The sequence below is a fragment of the Pleurodeles waltl genome, chromosome 4_2 (genome assembly GCF_031143425.1).
Source record: "Pleurodeles waltl isolate 20211129_DDA chromosome 4_2, aPleWal1.hap1.20221129, whole genome shotgun sequence".
Classification (NCBI taxonomy): Eukaryota; Metazoa; Chordata; class Amphibia; order Caudata; family Salamandridae; genus Pleurodeles; species Pleurodeles waltl.
This window is the reverse complement of record NC_090443.1, coordinates 331,526,629-331,549,723: the sequence shown is the minus strand read 5'-3', so window position 1 is coordinate 331,549,723 and position 23,095 is coordinate 331,526,629. Positions and strand designations below refer to the sequence as shown.

General features: G+C 45.5%; 1 protein-coding gene across 1 annotated transcript in view; it reads left to right on the top strand.

Annotated features, from left to right (window-relative positions):
* The window catches only part of POLR2F (RNA polymerase II, I and III subunit F), a 32,726-nt gene extending 18,343 nt beyond the window's left edge, over window positions 1-14,383 (top strand). The window contains exons 4-5 of the mRNA XM_069231343.1: window positions 575-646; window positions 13,586-14,383. Of these exons, the coding sequence (XP_069087444.1) occupies window positions 575-646; window positions 13,586-13,676 (163 nt within the window). The 3' untranslated portion in view covers window positions 13,677-14,383. The remainder of the gene's footprint in view (window positions 1-574; window positions 647-13,585) is intronic.
* Window positions 14,384-23,095: the final 8,712 nt, after the last annotated feature.

Sequence of the window (23,095 nt, the reverse complement as noted above, 5' to 3'; positions counted from 1 at the left end):
AAAAAACTATCTCAACAGAGTGCTCCTTGAAGGGTCGCTCTATCTTTGGGGTCTCTTGGGACATTTGGGGTTTATGTTACCAGCATTGGAAGCTGGATCCGCACACGCCTGCATCAGGAGGCACTTTAGCAGCACCCATTGATTGAATATTGTACTTGAATAAGGCGTTTGGAAGATGAATCACCATGTCCTGCAGCTGTAGTGATAAAGATGGGTAGATGGCATTGCACTAATTCAGCCAGGGCAAGAGCATGCCAGGTTTTTTACTATGCAGTGTGAAATATATGTGTTTTTAAGTAGACGTATGCTAAACAATCTACAGTTCGTTGTTCATCTCCAACTGTCCATCCATAGAGTTACAGTTCTTTCTCATATCAAACACATTTGACATATTTCTTATTATCTTGCCTTAACTGAGGCTACTGTAATTTTGCCTCAGTCCCTTGGAAACTGACTACAAACACTGTAATAAAACATGAATTCCTGCTTGATGCAGCTATGAGCATGCACTCAACTGTGTACATGTTGGTTTAAATGGTTTAATTTATTATTATTTCTGTCCATTCTGCCATAGGATGTGCGCTCCTGTGATGGTGGAATTGGAGGGAGAGACGGACCCACTGCTCATCGCCATGAAGGAGCTGAAGTAAGTTTGAGAAGATGTCAGCCTAAAAGCAAATGAAGAGGGAACTCCCTCTGCTCACTTAAAAAGAAAAACAAGATGTTAGTTGAGCAATGGGCTTCTCCTCAATAGGCACCTCCACTGGTGATGATCGGCTTTTCCAGGTAGCCCTTTCTGCCAGGGGTTTAGTTGAATCCTAATTAATAATGCTGTCTACTAAAAAGTTTGTTCCCTTTTTATGGTTTCTTCACAGTGCAGCTGTCGCCATACAATTATGTGAACATCACTAGAGAGTGACTTTGGCTGTACCTACACATTGGTTGCCAGGAGTACATGTTTTGATAGAATAGAGGTTGTGTGTTTACACAAAGTGCTTGCCCTCCAGGCTGCTGTGATCAATATGTTTAATTATCCACATAAGCTTGATACATGGTCACACACATGATACAAAAATGCTGTTAAAGCGTCTTAGTTAAGAAGATATTAATTTTTTTCTATCAGCAAAACGGATGGTTGGAGTGCAGATATAAACTTACATGGATTTTTAAGTCTGGCTTGAAAGTGCAGCTGTTATCTGATCTTTTAACCTACACCAGTATTATTCAACAGTTCTTTGCCTCCACAGAAATACATGTCTATGTGCATGCAGGGATGTAGAATTCCTATTGCCCGACGCCCAGGACATATTGTTTGGGGTCAAGGGCAACAAGTTTTCATGTTTATTTTGTCCTTAGAACAAGTAGGCCAAACTCCCCACTTTCAGCACAAACCCTTTGGCTGCCAGTTTACAGAGAAGGGAACTGTCTGCAGTTGAGGTGTGTCCAAGTGTTAATGCTGCTTGAACTTGTATTTATGGTTCATTAATGAAAAACCTTAATTATTAAGGTGAGCACTATAAATAAACTTTTCATGGGCACACTGCACCACGGACAGTGGTTCCAGTAAAAATAAAAAATAAAAAAAAAATGTACATACATGTTTGAAAAGTTTAACAATATGAAGTCAAGTATAATGCTCCCAGAATGGTCTCTGTTTAGATGCAAATGTTTTCAGAAGGCTTCTAAGCAAGAGTGATGATCCTTTGCTTTGAAAATAAAGTGTTCACAAAAAAAATGCAAATAGGAAAAAAAAAAAATTGCTACTGTGAAATTTTAGGTGCGATTTCTTTGAAGCATCCTTTAGTAAAATGTGTTGATGCATGTTAGTATTTCGAAAAAATATTCCTAAAGGAAAATCAGTGTAACCATTTTCAACAAGATTATGGGAATCATGAAAATAAACTAGCACAGGCAGTCAACTGATCAAACATTTTTTTAGAGTCTTCTGGTTTCGTCAATGCGTGTCTTGTTTTGACATTACTTTTGTACCCTTTATTGTGGGAGCTGCCAGGCCTTCACCATTGTAACGAACATTGGCAGAAGGCAAAAAAACATTTTTGGTCTCAAAAAGCACACATTGCCACCAGTGGCATGACAAAGTCCCCACCGCCCATCTCCAGGGGGCCCACTCAGCACAGCACCTGCGCTGAGGGAGTCTGGAGGGGGGGGCCACCTCCAGTTTCGTTACGCTACTGATTGCCACAGTAGTTCCTGGCACAGAACAAAACTACTTTGTGTGCCAAATGCTCTTTGCGGAAGAGCAGAATGCGATCACTCACAGTAAAGCCAGTCGACAGTTAGAGAGAGAAATAGAAGTGTAATAAAAATAAAATGTCTTTGTTAACATCAGACCTAATTATGGACCCATTTCTTAAAGTCACAAACGTGCACCCATGGTATATGTCTTTGAATTCGTGACTTTCATGAATTCACAAGAAGATCAGGAAATCATACTCCTACAAAATATTTGTTAACTGTATTTTAGCACGAGCAAATATGCATGTGTAGATTTTCTCGTGTGAAAATCTATTGAGCGTTCGCAAGTTCACTTTCCCTCCAACCACTTTTTTCCCCAACGCTGGAAGAGCTCCTACCATTGCCAGGAGTAAATATCCAACCTTTTTCATTATGGGAAAAGATTAGGTAAGAGCTGGTGAAAATCCTTAAACCATGCAAGTTAGTAAGTTTGCAGACTCAATGGCATTTGAGCCCTGGAACTATGGCTTACTGCTTCCTCCAGCCCCAGTATGTAGATCTGCGGATGGGTGGCAAAATAATGAAATTGTTAAGGTAGGGATTGAAATTGCAAGTATTCAAGCACTACTATAGTAGTAGCCCTGGCATAATCAGAGAGGCAATTATCAGAGCTCGTACATAATGAGATTGCGGTCATAATTTTTAGCCAAGGGACATGTAGATTTTTTTTACAGGACAAGTAGATTTGAGAAACAACCTGTCCCATGGCCAAGTAGATATTTTAATAAATTCCACACCCCTGTGCATGCTATTTACTTTTAATGATTCACATTACCATGCAATATTCCTTTAAAGCCAGACGTATTGGCATTGCCAATTCTTGTTTTATTCTGGTGTGATGGCACAGATATCGCCAGACAATTACGTGAGCATCACTAGAGACTGCTTTGGCTCCTCCCGCAGTCAAGAGTCTGTGTTTTGATAGGGCAGAAGCTGTGTGCTTTCACAAAAACATGCCTGCCCTCCACAGCTATGATTATTTTGTTTATTTATCTCGCTGCCTGAGCTTGAACTTTAAGGGGCACACACATGACATTAAAATGCTTTTAAAGCACCCAAGAGGTCAGTCAATTTACATGGATTATTGGGTCTTCTGGACAGTGCAACTATCATGTGACATTTTACCTTACACCAGTTATACTCAAAGTACGGCCCGAGGGCCGCATGCGGCCCTCTTGACCTTTTATATGAGGCCCCCTGATCAACAGCAGTACCCGGCAGCTGTTCACTCGATTTGGCACTTACATAAACAAAAAAATAAACAGGCAAGTATTTCTTTAATTTCTTTAAAGGTTGATTGAAGTCTTCTGCACACACTGACAACATTGCCAATAGTAGGAACTAAGAGGCAGGTCAGTTGTTATTTTCACTCATAGGGTGGGCTGGGTTACTATTACACATGAACAACAGCCAGCTTACTGCCTCACCTCCCCCACCCCCCCCGGCACCCCTGCCCCCAAGACTGCCACTTTGCTGGCATCAATGCGGCCCTCGTCGCATCACAGACTAAACTTTGCGGCCCCTGAAACAATGTTTGTGAGTACAAAGGCCCTACACTAATATTATTCACCTGTTCTTTGTTTTCACACAAATAAATAACTTTTCCCATGCTATTTACTTATAATGCTTCAAATTACCATACAGCGTTTCTGTAAAGCCAGACATTTTGGCATTGCCAGTGCTTGTTGAATGCTCATGTTATTGCCCTTTCCCAATCACTGTTCTCTTTAAGCACATGGGTTTAGATTAAGTCTGTCCCCATGGTCATTTAGTTACAATTGTGTAGTGTTTTGTGACCTGTTACACAGAATTGGAGTAGCCATTGTGGCTCTTGCTCATCCACAACCCGAACTGAAATATATATTATCAAACCACTTAATGGGTTGATATTTGTGAGGAGAATAAAGACTAATCAAATGTACCTTTTCTTTAAACATAAACCTATTTTAAAATTATACAATCGTTAGTTACACCCAGGTACATCTGTTGGGAAAAGGATTACAGAGTGGCAGCGCCATTCCATCCCACTCCTAAAGACCAAATTTATAATGAACAAAATTTCAGGAAAAGATCACCACTTGTCCATGCTGCAATATTTTAGAAGTTGTCTAGTGGAACTCTCTGCTGAAGGTTCCAAAATGTTTCTCAGCAGGAACAGCTTGTATGAACCAATAGTATATAGTTTCTGATGTATCCTTATGCCTTTGCCTTATTTCTCGCTTCAAGGTGCGTGCAGATGGATCTCCTGTGATTGGATGGCCCACTCTGATAAGGTTCCTCATACCCTATTCTCACTGTCTGTTTGAGGGGATTGGCTCAAAAAACAAGATTTGTCTCTAAAAATAACATTTGCTCCGGGGCTAATTGGAAGGTGCCTGCTTTGGCTTTAAGGACGTGACACTATTATTGTAGTGGAATAGCAACAACAGATTAAAAGGGACAAGAGCAGTTAAGTGACGTTGTGTTTAGCAATGTAGGGGCAAAAGAACAGATAGGCTGTTGGTAACTGGTTGGATGGCTCCCCGACTGCTAATTTCAACATAGGAAACTAAAATAGTGTAGCATAATGTTGGGACATTAAAAAAAATTAAACAACTCCCTTGCTCCCTTTCGCCTTAGCGCAAAGAACAAAATGCAATGATTCCTACTATGATTTCTTCAACTACTCTAGTGCTAACTAGAATATTTCTGATCCTTATGATGCTGTACCTGCAAGCTGTTCAAGATAGGTGTACTGTTTCATTCATGCTGTTTCCGTCTCTCTTCATCAAAGTGCAGTTACATTACTTGATACACATACACCTTGAGGTGGAGTGGTGAGGGTTGTATTCCTCACATACATAGTGTGTGGCACACCTGATCTCCTTAATCAAAAGCTCTTTTTATCACAAAATCTCTATAAGCCTTCCTACTCAGTAATCCCAAAGATTTGGACGAAGTGGGCTCACTCACATAATGTGACATGCTTCATCATTGTCCACCTCATCCCACCCTGGTAAAGTGATACTACCAGGGTGGACCCAACCTCAACTGAGGGTATCTTGAGGGAGTTCTTAGAAATTATCTGACTGGACAAAGAACTTGGGTCCAGATGTAAATATTAAAAAAAATATCTAGGAATTAAACCACAGAGTGTCCTTTTTTATTAGGGTGATATGCTTTGATATCATCAAAATAACTCCATCAAGGGGTTTTCCACAAGGTTCTCATGGGTATTATGCCCACTTTGTACCCCTATGTGTATTGCGTGCCGACATGTTTCTGCCCATATGTTATTTAGCCTAAAGAGGTCTCGGGCTTTCCCCAGGGCTTCACTCAAACACCTAAACATAAAAGATTATTGCAGGAATATTTCAGGTCTGCTGTTTCTGGAAGTGGGGTAGGTAATTCACAGGTGGCTCTCCTTGACATAAGTGTGACAATAGGAGACGTCCCTCGGAATAGACCATGAGTTGAATAGGCCAATAAACATTGGGGTACTCTACCATTAAGTACAGGGTATGTAACATAGGTCCACCTCTTATATTCTATGCACCTTCCTGAAATAATCTTCTAGGCTTAGGTGTTTGAGTGAAGCCCTGAGGAATACCCGAGACCTCTTTAGGCTAAAGAACATATGGGCAGAAACATGTCAGCAGGCCATACACGTAGGGGTACAAAGTGGGCATAATACCCATCAGAACCCCGTAGAAAACCCCTTAATGAAGTTATTTTAATCATATCAAGGATACTTCCCTTATAAAAAAAAAAGGACACTTTTGGGGTTTATCCCTAGATATTTTTAATATTTACATCTGACCTGAGTCCTTTGTCCAGTCTGATAATCTCTAAGAAATCACTCTTGAGGTTGAGTCCGCCCCGGTAGTATCACCTTACCGAGGTGGGCAATGATGAATCATGTCACATTCTGTGAGTGAGCCCACCTCTCCTAAATGTTTGTGATTTCTGCAAATTACGGAGTAGGAAGGGTTTTAACACTAGAGACTTTGTGATAAAAATAGCTCTAGGTTAAGGACATAAGGAGTGCCATGCACTATATATGTGAGGAATACGACCCTCACCACTCCACCTCAAGGTGTACAGTGTATCAAGTAAATGCACTTTGATGAAGAGAGGCTATATATCCGAGTGATATGAATTGAGGCAGGCGTGGCACGCTGTTACACCTCAACTTCCTTTCCTCTTTGTGTGTAAGAGTGTAGTGTATTCACTATGTTGTATAGCCCAATTGCAGTCAACCCCAGCATATAAAGCCATAAGCCATCTTATGTATCAGATGAATTCGAGCTTGAAGAACTAACCCCCTCGGCCCACCTTGTGCACATTGACAAGCAGCAGACTACTCTCTGTGCCCATTCATTGTTAAGAGGAGTGGAGTCTGGCACTATTTTATCAGCAGGCTCATGTTTGTTAAACATGTATGTAAGGTGCCCCGAGGAACTGGTAGCTTTGGCCAGACAGAACCTCAAAAATAAGGGCTGCCCCAAAGAGTAGGCATTATTCCATCAGCAGGTTTGTGATAGTGTACTGAACACTTCTTATGAGTGACCGCACACCCTGCAAGAACCAGTAGAAAGCATTGATATCGCAAGAGGATAGTCGTTGCCTCTCTTGCCAGCTAACTGGTACTAGCTGACTTTCACATTGGCACTTATGGAGTCCCAGTCGAAAACGTGCAGGAGCAGGGACATTGTTAGGATCACCCTTAGTTGGCTGCTCTCCGAATCCCACTTTCCAGCCAGGGTTCCTTGCAGCCTATACCTGGGTCCCCCATTGCAGATATTGTGGGAATAGGCTGACCGGAAAGGGGGGGGAGTGGAGTGGAGTTCATTTGGCAATTAGTGTGACCCCCTCATCAGTGGGAACCCAGTGGCATGCTTATCTGGTTTTGTAGCAGGCCTGCAGTGTGGTGTCGTGTTTCAGTGCCTTTTGGACTGTGTCCTATTCCAGAGAAGGATCAACTTATCTTCTTACAGGCCACCTCTGATTTCCTTCCCATCCCTGAGAAAGCTACAGACTGCTATGTTCAAATATTGCTGTGCAGCCTGCATACCAGGGTCACTGGATGACTGAACCGCAGGAATCTTGTGAGTGCTTCACATTACACACTAAAAATATGAGGTCACAAAGCACCCATTGCACTTTCTGTGCCCATGTCTGTCGCTTTCTCTAGCTGGGATTTACATCTGTTTTACTAGCTCTGGTAAATGTCATGGTATGTTTGAACCTCCCTTTAGGGTTATGACATCCTTTTGAACATCAAATAAAATAATTCTCATATTTGGAATAGTATATTTTAGGAGGCAGCAAGTGGGGGTAACCAAGCTAGAAAGAGGCTACTTTCCTACTCCCCAACCCATGCTAAAAAATAAAAAAAAAGGACAATAAGGCTAACCTTGGATAGTTGATGTTATTGTCTAAGTGGTGATATATGAACAGTTGCTCTGCAGTAGATTAGTTCCTCCCTTTATCATCCATTACATGGTTCCTTCCCTGTGGGGAGGTGAATCACCCTGGTTGGTTGCTGCTGCATGAGGTACCTTTAAACTGTGGACCCTGTGATTCCCTATTTATTAGGTGTTGTAAACGTGTTAGGCCAGAGCGGGATGGCTGTCCCTGGGGCTCTATGTTAGGACAGGGTTGCTGTCCTAAGGGTTGTAAGGCTAGACAGGGGTGGTGTCTTAGCAGGCTTGGAGCAGGACAAAATAAGGGTCCTAAAGGCACTGAAGGAGGACAGGGTTTCTGTCCTACTTGGGGTAGAGCAGGACAGGGTTGCTGTCCTAAAGGCTCTACAGAAGGACAGGTTTTCTGTCCTCGAGTGTTAGGGGTGATGCAGGGTTGCTGCACCAATATTTCTCCGGGAGGGCAGGAGGGCTGCTCCACGTTTTCCAGGGCAGATTTTCTTTTCTGTCTTAGGTTCCTTCCAGAGGGATACTTTTACCTCTGGAAGCTCAGCTCCGGTGGTACAGGCTCCACCCTAGGGGTGGCATCCTCCTTCAGAGGAATGGCTTGCCTGTGTTTTTAGGAGTGCCCTGGGCATTTATTCCAGGCTCAAGGGCTCCTTCCCTACTTTGCTCTTTATTCTGCTTGGAGATTAAAGGGAGCAAATGTTTGGGGATACCCAGCTTGGCTGCATGGGCAAGGAACTCTACCTCATCCCAATCTGAGATCTTTAGGTCATTCCCTAAGAGACGGTCAAGAGGTAGGTCAGGTGAGACTACCACCTGTTTAGTGCCAGTAACTCCACCCCTCTAAAGTGTACTACAGCTAAGGGGAGGGACTGAGTAGAGTTATTCACATCGGTGGCTTGGTACTTGTGACCAAGTAGGTGTTGTGCAGGTGACACTAACCTTTCAGGCTCTATGGTGACACTGGCACCTGTGTCCCTGTACAGCCCTGGAAACTGTAGGCCTCAGCCTCAATAGCATTTAACTGAATGTGATGCCTGTACTTACCCATATTAAGGGGACAAGCAGCTAGGGTGGCAACATCAGTGCCACCCTGCGAGATAGAAACTATTTTGGGAGTTTCTACACCTACCCCAGTTTCCACTATGGACCCAAAGGTGAATCCACACTTTGGGCTGACTACTGCCAGTAGTCCCACCACTGCTGCTACTACTAGGAGCACTAGGAGTGGAAGTGGATATAGTAGTGGTGGAATCCTCAGGGCCTTTACCAGGACAGCAGCTGTCTCCTAGTCTATGGCCTTTATTTCTGCACACATAGCACCAAGGCTTTTTACTGTGTGCAGAGGAGGAAGAGGTTTTAGACCCACCCTCAGAGGAGGTTTGTGGGCCTGATGAGGAGTATTTACTTTTCTTTGTCCCCACCCTTGTCCTGAGACTTACCTGTTTCCTTTTTCTTATCTTTGTCACCCCCTGTATGAGTTTTTCTGCTCACTCTTGTTCTGACCCATTTGTCTGCCTTCTTTCCAAAGTCTTGCGGAGAGGTCAGATCTGAGTCTACCAAGTACTGGTGCAACAAATCACACACACAGTTGTTGAGAATGTGCTCTCTCAGAATTAGATTATACAAGCCCTCAAAGTCACTGACTTTGCTACCATGTAACCAGCCTGCCATAGCTTTTACAGAGCAGTCCACAAAATCAATCCAATCTTGGGAGGACTCTTTCCTGGTCTTCCTTAACTTAATTCTGTACTGATCAGTGGTAACACCAGAGCCATTTACCAGAGCAGACTTTAAAACTGTGTAGTTATCAGCATCCTCTTCTCTGACAGTAAGAGGCCATCCCTACCCTTGTCAGAGAAGAAGAGCCAAAGGATAGCAGCACACTGTCTCTGGGGGACCTTCTGAAGTTTACAGGCCCTCTCCAGAGCAGCAAACCACTTCTGGTTGTCATCCCCCACCTTGTATGAGGGAACAACCTTGCTAAGATTTCTGGAATCAAGACTCCTTCCTGACCCCAGAGGAGGCTGCGAGAAAACCAGTGGTGGATTCCTGAAAAAGAAGACCTGTGGAGAGAGGGGACCAAGTCCAAGAGTCACTGTGGAGTCCAGGAGGGGTAGGAGGTACTACCCACCCCGCTATGGACGCAGGATTTGGACGCCAGTTCTGAAGAACGGGTCAGCACTGCAGCCCTGGAGCCGATGAGGAGTTCCAGATGGATGCACAAGTTGTCCCAGGCCGAAGGAAGATTGCAGACTTTTGTCGGTGCAGGATTTCCACCAACAAGCCTTGGCAAAGGCAAACTCGTGGTTAATGGAAAACAAGTGCTGCTGGGGACCAGCAAGGCCCAGGAGGACTCAGCCCAGGAGGGGGAGTCACAGGGGACACTTGGCGTCGCAGAGAGTCCACAGGAGCGAAGGCAGCACCCATAGGACAGGGGCACAGAAGTCACAGAAGGAGCCCACACAGCACTACAAAAATGGATCCCACGGCGCAGGAGGCTGTGCTTTGCAGGATGGAGTGCTGGGGACTGGAGCTACACGTCGCCTGAGGATCCCTTGGAGGAGATTCAAACAAGCCTTGGCAGCTGCAAGAGACTTGGTGCACATGGGTACTGTCCTGCGTGGAAATGCAAAGGCTTACCTCCACCAAAGTTAGACAGCTTGCAGAGAAGACCAAGAGGACTACTCCGGACCACAATCCGTGATGCAGGATCCACACAGCTCAGCAGGAGAGAGGATCCACACAGCCAGTCGTCACTTGTTGTAGGTGCCTGCGGTTGCAGGAAAGTGACTCCACTCCAATGGAGATTTGTTCTTCTAGTGCAGGCTGAAGAGTTGCAGTTCTCTGAGGATGCACAGCGAGGAAATTGTTGCAAAGCTTGCAGGGGCCCTGGAAACAATGTTGCTGAAGAGTCCTTTCTTCTTGGAAGCAGCTTTTCTGGTCCTGGAGGTTCCAGTCACAGTTCTGGGGGTCAGAATCCGGAGTAAAGGTTGCAGAGGAGTCCTGCTGGAATCTTGCAAGATGAATCTGAGGACCCACCCAAAGAGAGACCATAAATAGCCCTGAAAGGGGTATTGGTCACCTAACAAGGTAAGCACCTATCAGGAGAGGGCTCTGACATCACCTGCCTGGTCTGGCCACTCAGATGCTCCCAGAGTTCCTTGCCAACCTTAGAATCAAGATGGCAAAACCCAGGGACCCTCTGGAGGGGCTCTGGGCACCACCACTGGGGTGGTGATGGACAGGGGAGTGGTCACTCCCCTTCCTTTTGTCCAGTTTCGCACCAGAGCAGGGCCTGGACTGGTTTATGCACAGAGGGCACCAAATGTGCCCTTTTAAAGCAAACCAGTAGCTTGGGGATGCTAACCCTCCCAAGCCAGTCACACCTATTTCCAAAGGGAGAGGGTGTTGCCCCCCTCTTCCAAAGGAAATCCTTTGTTCTGCCTTCCTGGGCTTGATCAGATCAAGCAGAAGGAGGGCCGAAACCCATCTGAGGAGTGGCAGCAGCTGTGCTGCCCAGGAAACCCTGTAAGACTGGTAGTAGCAATGCTCTCGTCCTCTAAGGAGCCCCCAGAGTGCATGGAATCATACTTGCATTAGGGTATGATTCCGAAATGTTTGATGCCAAATATACCCAGGTTCGGAGTTACCATTATGTAGCTGGACATAGTTGGTGACCTATGTCCAGTACACATATGAAATGGTGTCCCCGCACTCACAAAGTTCAGTAAAATGGTGCTGGAGTTTGTGGGGGGCACCTCTGCTAGTGCAGGTGTGCCCTCACACACAGGTAGATGCACCCTGCCCTCTGGGCTGAGAGGGCCTACCATAGGGAGACTTGCAGTTACCTGCTGCAGTGTCCTGTAGTGAAACCTGGTGCATGCGCCTGGTTCACGCAGACTGCAATGGCAGGTCTGCAGAACCCTTAGCATGTGCTCCCTATGGGTGGCAGAATAACTGCTGCAGCCCATAGGGATCCCCTGGAACCCCAGTGTCCTGGGTTCCTGGGCACCATACACTAGGAACTTACATGGGGGGGATGGGGGGCAGTATGCCAATTGTGGGAAGAAAAAGTTACCAGCAACCAAATTTAGAGGAGAGAGCACAGTGACTGGGGTCCTGGTTAGCAGGATCCCAGTGAACACAGTCAAACACACTGACAAACAGGCCAGAAGGTGGGTAACCAAGCTAGAAAGAGGCTACTTCCCTACACATATACAAGCTTGTGCCCACATTATCACTAACCAGCCTAGTTCAGTTCTTGATTGACCTCCTATTCCCCTCTTCTCCTAGTAATGTTCCCTCCTGTAGTACCACCAGACACACACACACACAGAATGTAATGTGGACTGCCTGGCGATATTCACCCTGCTCCCTCCTGTTAGTGTGTATTTGGACTAGGGAGGTGTGCCCTGGACACCACTTTTTGTTTGTGCTACCCTTGCTTTGAGAAGAGTTTGGTTTCAAGTTAGACTTTCTGTAAGGTTGCGCCCTATTTTAATTTCCAGGTCTGTGATCGCCCTTTTATTTGTTTTTACGTGCTGCACCTGATTTCTGTTTAGTTTTCTAAATGTGGTACTGGTCTCTGCAGCTCTCTCACTTCTTTCCCTTGTAAGTGTGCTCTTTTTGTTGGAGTAGTAGGAGTTCTTCACCACTTCCCTCTTCCTGCTATGTAAATCCCTTCTTTTGCTCCCTACTGCTGAGTTTGCTCCATCCTGCTGTGTTTAACTTTTGGCTCGCAGAATTGTGAATTTATTGTAACTGGGAACCCTTTTTCAAAGAAGTGCTAAAAGGAGAGTTAAAGCAGTACATAAGAAAGTGTAGGAAGGGTAGTAACATGGAAGGGGGGGGTCACAGCATAGTATTGTCAACAGTGAAATGTTAGCAGGACAAATCTGCATTTGGAACATGTTTGCACAATACACGTATTTGCATAAGCGGGCCTTAGGGTGAGTTTTAGGGGAATGGGTTTCCACCGAGCGTTAAGGCGGACACTGTGGGAGAGCCATCAGTCTGTGTTTTCATGGCTTAGTAGATGATTCTTCAAAGAACAGTTGAAATGAGCAAGGGACGCAAAGTCCAAGTATTTTGAAGGACCGAAACCTTCGAGGCACAGGATGGTTTGTGAACAGTGATCATGTTTTGCTTAGAGTCGAACGGAGTGAGCCAGGACGCTAGACTATAGCTGAAAAATGGATCTGAAGAGATTTGTGAGGAGAAATTATCTATGCTCTGTGTGGCTAAGAAAACCACCTGCTTGGATCTGTGTAGTGAGGCTAGTGCATGTCTGTGGGGGTTAGAGTTTTCCTGCGGCAGTTTGATGAATATGTCCGAGGATTTACGTTCTGAAGTTGTCTCATTACTAAAGTGTTTAAGTTCACTCCCGCTTAGGGTGAGGATTGCCGTCTTTGTGAAGGGGACAGATCCTCCTACAATTGGAACCCGATTGCTGAGTCAAAAAGGAGAGGCAGGACTTGTCTTACTGTAGAATCAACATATATAATATATAGGTTCAGCCTAAAGAGGGAGGGTGTATTGCACCCGATGTAATCCCTAGATCCTTCCTGTTTAATGGCATTTACAACTCCATCCTATGGGGGGGGTGGGGGGGTCTGTGTTTCTCGGTCCCCTGCGCTCGACTGTCCTCTTGCCAAAATTAAAACTTACGCTTTCTCGCCAAGTTTTTTTTTTTTTCTTTCCAAAATACGCCTGCATTTTCCCTTTTCCTCTGCAGGTTCCATGGACGTGACTCCTTCTTGCCTCTCCGTAGCCAGTATCTGTGTCATTTAACGACTAAGCGCGTTGCTTGACGCTTTGTGCTCCGCTGCACTTGTGTTTTTTTCCTCATGCTCTCAGGTGTGCCCGATGAATACTGTGTACGTGAGTCTGACTCCCAGTCTTTACTTTCTCCCACTTAGAGCCCGGAAGATCCCAATTATCATCCGACGGTACCTGCCCGACGGGAGCTACGAGGACTGGGGTGTGGACGAGCTCATCATCACAGACTGAGGCCCTGACCGCTTAAGACACCCCTCCTTCCTGGCTCTCAGCAGCCATCTTCTCTCACAGTCGGACGCTTCCTCCAGTCTGTGGCCATTTTCCTCAAGTCGTGTCCGTTCCTTCAGAAGACTTACTCCACCCTCCGGCTATCTTCCACAGAACATCACCCCACCTTCGGAAACCTTCCTCAACCCAGCATCCATTTGCCGTAAAATCGTTGCCTTTCCTCTCCTCCAGAAAACTTCTCACTGTTCTCTGACTGACGTCTTTAATATACCTACTCATATTGAGACACTTTAGTCTGCCATCATGATGATGTCCCATGCCCCTCCGTGTACAGATTTGACACTGGTTTTTCATGATTAAAGTTTATTTTGGGAAATATTCTCTGCTCTCGACATTCAGAAGTCGAGGAGCTGTAAAATGTCTGGAGTGTTGTTCTGTGGTGTCCTGGAGCCCTTGCTACGTTATTTGTGTTGAAAGGTTTTTATGGCGTAATGTAGAGCCCTCCAAAAACTGGAGGCTTGTGTTTTTGGATCAGAAACTGCGTTTAGTAACTAAGCAAGTTAATATTAACCTGTTCACTGACAACTTTTTGCAGGCTTCCATTATTTAAGATGGGCGATCGAACTCCAGACCGAATGAAAGTTATTTTATATTGCGTACGCGGTAGTGCTTTTTAATTTACTACAATAAATATATGTAGTGTAAAACAAGGGAAGCAAGCTGATCATTTCATATGGGATTGTGGGCACGGGATTTTATGGAAAAAAAAGTCCAAATGCAATGTCCAGTGTTACTTTTTTTTCTTACTGTAATTCTATGAGAATTTTAAAAAATGTAGGGTTAGCAAAGAGCCTAATAGTGAAAGGACTCATGAGGGCATCCCCGGAATTTTAACCAAAATGAATGTTCATTATTGCTTTTTTTTTTTTTTTTCCGGATAGTACCAGATGTTTAATCAAGATCCTTCAAGTCTGTCTAAATGATACTAGTTACCTGCAAGTGTGGGGCTTGTTGAGCCCGTGGAGATAGTGGCTACCTTAAAGGTGCACTGTATATTTGTAGCGTCATGAAGCTGTTGCCCCCGCTTCCTTCCTTTCCTTCTACCCGCTAAACAGCTTCATAAACTGTGATTTCAGACCTGTGGGTTTTTATTTTTTTATTTTATGGTTTCAGTGGCTTCCTTATACATGAAAAGATAAATTAATTCTGCCACAGTGCCTTACAGATGGGCACATTTAAAAAACAAAATTGAGAACCGATTCTCTTATGTAAAAGTGCACCAGGGACCCACACATGTGCATTACATGAGTATATTACATTAGTGTTACAGGTAAGTAACTTATTCATTTTTATATAGTCGAGTACTTTTGTGGGGGGGGAGGGGTAAGACCCTGGCTAAATCGTGCTCACTTCAGTCAAAGCATCCTTTCATGAGATGGTCTTATTGCACCTTGTTTGTGTGGGTGTCGGGGTGGAAGGGTTCGATGGCGAAAACCAATGTGAGACTTTGATCTGATAGTTAACTGGACAGGATGCTTTGTCCCGCTTGATCTCCACCCTCCGCCATGACTCTGATACCAAAGTGGCAGGTGGCTTTGATCAGTGCCTATCCCTTCCATCCGTCAGGTGCAGGTGCGCAGTTTCAGGTGGACATGACCCTCCCAGTCTTGCGCACACACACTCAATTGTGTTCACCTGCAGTCTGCTGGTTGTCCTGGAAACCTTGACTTTTCTTTGGGAATAGCCACTTCTCAGGAGTATCAAAGTTCGGGGATGGAGAAGTGAATGAAACCTGCTTTTGTTCTGTCTCCCCCAGTCGTGTCCCAGACCCCACCGCCTTCCGGACTTTTCTCGCCACTGAAGATATTGGGAGAAATGTGTTGTTGGGCCAAGCTCCACCCTCACCTTCATGTTGTGCATGAGGTGGAGGCCTGTGCAGCACACAAGGGACTGCGAGTGCACGCCCACAGAGGCTGAGAAAGAAGAACTGCCCCATATTGTCCACCATTAGGGAAGCTTCAGTTTGATACTTAATACCTAAAGTGATGACCAAAAATCTGCCTGCCCTGCCCTCCCCTTTGATACCATTGGGTAAGTGCTGGGAAAATTGGTAAGGCAGTTGTGAGTACTATTTAGTGAGATGTAGTAAGAATGAGCTGTGCATTTATGTTTCTCAGACATTCCTAGGAAACTAACCTGAGGTAAACACCAGAGATGGTGTGAGACTGCAGAACTGATTATTTGCCCCATACCAGTAGTTTGCTAATTTGAGCGATGGAATGAGGTTTCATACATAGCTCCTCAAGCAAGTCTTTGTGACTGGAATATTCGGAGAAATTGGGTAATACTGAAGATCTGCCTCATGATAAGGGACAGTATTGCGTAATATGGGATTTGCGTTTCAATTGTCCACTCGGGGAGGAGAGGTGAGACTAAAGAACTGCCTTCTTTGCTTCTACCCTGTGATACAGCGGTTACTATTTGTAGATGGGTCAGGCTGGGGAACTGCCCATTTGGGCTCTCTGATATCAACAGCAGACTACAGATGTTAAGAGATGGGGTAAAGCTGCCCTGTTGTCCCATTAGACTCTCCTGCTGCACAATGGGTAAGTACCTCTGTAGATGAGAGAAACTTATTTAGACTCTCAGCCCCAGGAGTAAATATCTGAAGAGATGGGGTGAGTCTGGAAAACTTTTTGGGCTGCCTGATATGGACAGCTAGAGTAAATACTTCAATAGAAGGCTCAAACTAGAGAAAGGGCCAGGTATGCAGTACTGCGGGCATCGTGGCAAAAACCTCAGTAGAAAGGCGACGTCCGACATCCACCCCTTTAGGCTCATTTCTGCGTCCCCCAAAGGGGAATATCATGATAGGTGGTGTAATATGAACTGTCCCGTTAGGCTTTCTGCCGCCACCACCAGGGGTAAATACCTCGGTAGATGAGGACTACATAACTGTTCCTTTGTGCTCTCTCTGTTGTGGGCACCAAACATTAAAAACCCTAATAGATGAAGTTGGACTGAACAAAATTGCGACTGGCAGCGCCACAGTAATTTTTTTTAGGAATTTTAATTTGTAGTCCCTGTCTTGCGTCTCCCCAAGGTGATGAATCCCTTTGCCCAGGGAGCTCCTGGGTGAGGGGTCCCCGTGGATCCCCATTTCCTTAATCCCATTTGATACTGAGTCCCAGACAAAGGCGATATTCAGGGCATAGCCCAACACAAAGAAACCTTTATATCTGAAGTTTCATCCGCAAATGGGATTAAAAGATTCCAGGAAGGGTGGCCAAGGAGCAGCGCTGATTAACCCTACGCTGGAGCGAGGCCATAGACCAGAGCCTGTTAAACCAGCTCCGGGCGGTGCTAGGGAGCTGGGCTGATGAGGCCTAGCAAGGAGTGTGGCCAGGGACTTGCCCCAGTTAACCATACACAAGGGGCGGCAAGAGACTCGGGCCGGGTAACCCTACCCCGGCTAGTCCTTCTCTGCAGTCCAGCGAGCATCCACTGAAAGCGTGCCTTCTTGGAAATACCTGAGCACAAATACATCCTAAGATGCCCTCGCAGCCTCACACTCAATCTAAGGAGTGTGGCCAGGGACTTGCCCCAGTTAACCATACACAAGGGGTGGCAAGAGACTTGGGCCGGCTAGTCCTTCTCTGCAGTCCAGCGAGCATGCACTGAAAGCGCGCCTTCTTGGGAATACCTGAGCACAAATACATCCTAAGATGCCCTCGCAGCCTCACACTCCATCAGACCTTTCTAATTACCCTCTGTTTCCTGATATGCACAATTCCAGTCATCGCTCGCAAGGCTTTTCCGCGCAGCTCACTGGGAATCCATGTCCCCGCTTTTCTTTTTCTGGCTCCCCGTGCCACACTAACAATGTTATTACTTGTTTTTTTGTAATGTTCGTCCTTTCAAACTGATGTTATATATATTCTGTTCTATTACTGTATTTTTGATCACTAGGATTTTCCACTTGCAGAACACTCTGCTCCTGCGTTTGTGCTTTAGCATGCAATATATAAAAACTTCAAAATAAATAATCCGGGGTTTACATTGTGGGAGCCCACGGATGGTTTAAGCTGTACTCGAGTGGCTATTAACAGGGCTGATTAACCCAACACCAGGGGTTGCCCACACATTGTTAAATAAACTCTGGGTGTGGCCAGTGACTAGGGCTGACGAACCCTACACATTGGCTCTGATAGGGATGTGAGCTGATAGTCCGACACAAGGAGCGGCCAAGGACCAGAGCTGATGAAACCTAAATCCTGGGTTTATTAGTGTCCATGGCTTGTGAAGACTGCGTCGGAGGTGGCCAGCGAACACATGTGCTTTCGGCTACATTTCGGGTAGCCAGGAATCCTATTTGATTAAGCCTGCACTGGGGCGATGGCCCCATCTCGAGGAAGCACATTTGCTGTCGCCAGAGACCAGTGCAGATTTAAGCTACACTGAGGGGTTAACAGAGAACAGGGCTAGTTAGCCGCCACCTGGGACTGGTCAGTTACCAGAGGTGATTAGCTTGCCTCCCAGGAAGTGATCATGGCTGATTAATTCATCTTGAGTGGGCGACTGGTGACTGACCCTGATAAACCCCCAACAGTGCTGTCCCAGACAAGAGCCGCTCTGAGCCCTTCGCTGTAAGGGGGATTAGAAACAAGAGTTTGTTAACCGTCCTCTGGGTTTGTAGGACTGATTGCATCCTGGTGAAAGGGCCAAATATATTACTACCACTGACGGAAGGATCGCCGAGTAAGCCTTCTAGTGTGCTTGGCGAGGCCCTGTGACTCGCATTAGACAATCTCCAAAGATAGGGGTTTATGTTTTGGCCCATGGATATTTCTGGTTTCAAAGCATCTGCAGAGTGCTCCAAATTGGGGTTGCAGAACTGGTCCTAAGCCCCCATAACTAAGCATAATACTCCAGATGAAATCTCCAGACCTGGGCACAATACCCGAGATACAGCCTCCTGAACTGGACACAGTACTCCATATGAACTTGTAAGAAGCCTCCGTGTGGGGCGGGCCTCCAGGACAGGATACAGTTCTCCGGGGGGTGGGGGCTTTGGTGGGGGTGGGAGGGGGGGGTGGAAATGTTCTCAGACTGGGCTTTTCAGATGGGGCTTCTTAGATATGGACGCAATAGACCAGCTGTACCTTACAGAATTGGATACAACACTCAAAATATGACCTTCACTGAACGCAATACAGAAGGTTGGTAGCCTGGACTGGGTACTGTTCTCAGCCCGTGGCCTACAGGTAGAGAACTGAACACAGTTCATGCTTACAGAATTGTCTCCTGTAGAGAAGTCCTTGCCAGCGACATTCCTCTGACTCCTTCCCTGGCATTCCCTCTACATTTACCCAGTTTGAGGGTTCCCAGTATGAATCCACCCCTCCTCTTATAGTGACTTTAATATCTCACCTCCCATCATCCATGGGTCTGGATTTCGGTGACCTTAAGTGGTTAGCATGTGACAATGCAGACTGCAAAACATCTTTTGATAAAACATATTCTAAAACATAAACTGCCAAAATCGTGACCTTAAATATCTCCTGACAAAAATGTCAACCTGTGCCTATCCCTTCTATCAAATACTTACCTCATGAATACTTGAACCGGGATTAAAATAGTAAAGAAACCCAGTCGGTTGTATGACATTATGTCAAAATCGATAAAACCAACCTACTACTGCGTCTGTTACGTCGCTTACCACTACATCGTTCCGATAGCCATATAATTACATTTCTTACTCCACATATACTTATCTCAACTTTTTTTGTGATGTAGTGAATAAGCTGATGCAGAGCTTGTGACATTTTTGTCATGCAATGTGGTGTGGTTCATGCATAAAGTTGTTATGCAGCACATGGGAAGTGATATGGGCTGGATTTAGAAAATAAAATCAGGTTGAAGTTCTGGTAGCGAGATCTTTATGCAGGATTGATATTTTAGTACACTGTACTTTGGCACCTGTTCATATAGTCTGTTTAAACTGGAACCCACTGCTCTCCCCCTCCGTGTGCATGTCTTTGAACTCCGCTCTATTCATCTTACCGGCGCAGGACCCAACACTTTCTCTGCCAGGTCTGTTTTATTTACTTCTCTGTGCATTGCCCATTATGAACACATGAAACGGCACTGGCCCGGGGCGCAATTCACCAGTACTCTTCCAACCATCACTCCATCACTTCCTGGCCCATTTTACCGAACTGTCTCCCACCCATGGCAGTGTCATTTTATTTTCGAGTCTTCTCTGTGGAACACCATCGACCTACAGGTTTGCTGAAGTCCATATGTCTCATGATTACCACCCTGCCCTGAGCCGGTTCCCTGGTCACCCGGGCAGAGAACTGAAAGTAACGTATCTGGAGTCGCCGCCACCCTGCAGGATGTGCTTATGTGGACCCTGTTGATTTTAAGAGTTAGGCTGAGGATCCCTTCCTAAGTGGAAAGATGGAAGTGCCTGTCGATGTTAGCCCAGCTGCCCTCTTGCTAGTTGATTCCTCCAATAACCAGTTTATTTGGGACAGGAATACATGCTACCTCCTTCAACCCCTGACACATTCCATGTCCCTCGCATGCGCATGACCAGGATTGTCGGTGCCGCTGTTCCTGCCTTCTTGAAATTTTTCGAAATCCCAGGATGTATTGTGTCAAGACCTCTTGTATTCTTTGCCTTAATGCCTTCCCCCCTCGAGAGGATCAGCATCTGTCACCTTTTCTAGAGCCATTCTTTAGCAGATCACCTTTTGGCTATCGCTGCTGATTGGTCAGCAAATTCAGTGTTTTTTTCCCCCTAGCGATTTCGTACGCGTTCTCTTAATCTTGTTAGCATTGGTTTTTGGGGGGCAAGTCCCACATTCTCTTGAGACACAGCAACTCGGACACAGCACTGGTTCCTAAGTGGTTTGGTGCTCTGTTCCCTCTTGAGCTTGCGGATTCTGTCATTTATCCTCCTGAAGGGAAAGCTTAACTACAGGCTTAAGTGTTGTATTCCAAAATTATCAACTAATTATCTAAAAAAGAAGAACCCAAGTTTCTTACCTGTAACCGTTCTTTGCTACTTGAAACTAGTGTAAGTACGCATCCAGTTTATAATTCGTCTAGTAATCGACTCATAATTGCACCTTGTTTACATAAATGTGCGTGCTGACCATGGGCATGCCTGGAATGGCAGGGGCTGAAAAGAAAAAAAAAAAATCATCTGCCTGATGCGGTTGTTACTGTCACAAATGTAGGCAGTCTGGTGAGGCTAGCAAATCCAGCTGTTCCCTTCCTTAAAGCCATTAGATTACCAGCTTTCCAGTTCTGGCCCTTCTCTTCCCTCCCCCCCGGATACTTGTTATAAGTTTTACCAGCCCCATTTTTTTAAACGGAAGCAACCCAGCACTACAACTTTCAGAACACAGTGAGTCGAAAAATGAAGTATCGCGTTTGGAAGCCCAGTGTCCTCGTGACCTGAAGGGAGCCAGGAGCCGGATGCCGGGTGAATTACAGGGGCCGAGCTGTTTGCAGGCTGCGGACAAGGTGCAGTAGGTCGAGGTGCAAAATCCTGACTTTCGGAGCTTCAGGAGCTCCAATGTATTCGCCCCCCGGTCCGTCCCCACAGTTTGAAGACCGCTGCACTAGGGAGAAAATGGAAATGTTCGGCCATGGTCCTCTGATCATGTACTGTAACAAGCCTCACCCCCTGAATCCTCAGTCTATGCTGGGGGAGAGCCGAGGGATCAGATACCACATCAGACCCCAGCACAGGGACCCAGACCAATGCAGAAAGGGCCATGAAGGTGAGTAAAGAAATCCGTGCGGGTCGGCAGTCGAAACTGACTGCTTGGCTCCAAGATTTCATGGACCTTGCAGGTCACTCTCGGTCAGCAAAAAGGTAATCGGCCTGTAATTTTCATGTATTTGTACACACCTCTCCTGCACCAAGCCTCCCCTTTCCAGTAGTGCTTTCTTCGAGAAAAGCTCCTTATGTGTGAAGGTGGCACCTGAGGTTCAGTGACTTTGCCTTTGTGAGATATATTGTTCTTGTTCTTACCTGTCCCACACGTGCACAAATTGTGTTCTTGAGTCAGCATACAGCAATGTATATGTCACCTTTCTCACTAGTGCAGGTCGTGACTTGCAACTTATAAATTAGGCTTAACATGGTATGTCTGTATCCTGAACTGTTTCTCTCTGTGTACCTTGTCTCAGTAGCATATATCTATATCCAGATACCGCTCTGCCACCAAAGGATTTTATTACCTCCCACTGCGAGCATCATCGTATTTTACTTTGCCTGACTTTGTTCCCCGTTAACCAGTATGATTCATGAAGATGTGTGTTCCCTGACCTGCTTCCGATGTTTGGGTTTTTCATCTTGGACCCTGAAAACTCCTACTTGGGAGCATCCAAATAACCCACACCTTCTTTGGGCTTTCATTGCCTTGATTGGCACCAACGTATCATTAAAAGCACAGATGACTAATGCCACCAAAATGTGTTTTTGGTAACTTAAGCTGTTTAGATCTCTGCTGTCACTAATTGATCGGGCCCATCTTGTAACTATTGAACATGCCACGACCCAGTCAAGATTAGACTAAGGAAAGTATTTTCCCTAGACTCCTTGGAGACATTTCTATATAATCTTCGGCTGGTGAAGAATGCAGAAGAAGGGTTATTGACTACCTCTTCCAGAAGACATGTCGCCCATCTTTCGCCAGCCCGATTGGCTTTCAGTGAGAAGTGTGATTCTTATTAAAGCCATTACTGTCCAAAGGGCAGTGTATAAACAGTCACCACAATTCATACCAAATAAAATTTGCTTTTTTATGTTCCTACAGGACTACACTCAGCAAAACCTTTCCAGATTTCTAAAGCCCATACATGCATATAGGGTCTTTGCAATGGAAGCATGTAATTGTCTTTCCAATAGTCCTTCGTTCTGAAGTTAATTTAATAAAATGTAGGAAGGGTGTAAAAATACTCGTATTTTAAGTCTCCCGCTATGGTTATGGCCCAGTGATCTGTTTTGTGGTATTAAACACCCGGATTCTTTACAAGTGGTCTCCGTAGACGGAAGGGCAGTCATCAAGTACTACCCTTAAGGAGAAGACTTTTCAGTTACAAACTGCCCTACTGCATCTTGCAGACCCACTGTGTGCCGTCTACTCAGTAATTTGTGAAACCGCCGAGCAGCACTTTGGTTGACTGTTGTATTGTTTTTATGTCAAGTCAAGGAAGTAGTTGTTTGCAGAGAAAGACATAAAGTGTTTGTATGACTTCTTCAGCAATGTATTTTTCTTAGATTCACGTGATTGTTTTAAATATCTCTAGTAAACCGATTCCGAAGTTGCAAACCCCACTTTGAGAGGGATGTAGGAGGCGCCATGCTACTTCTGTGGTATACACAGGCTCTGTTCTTGTGC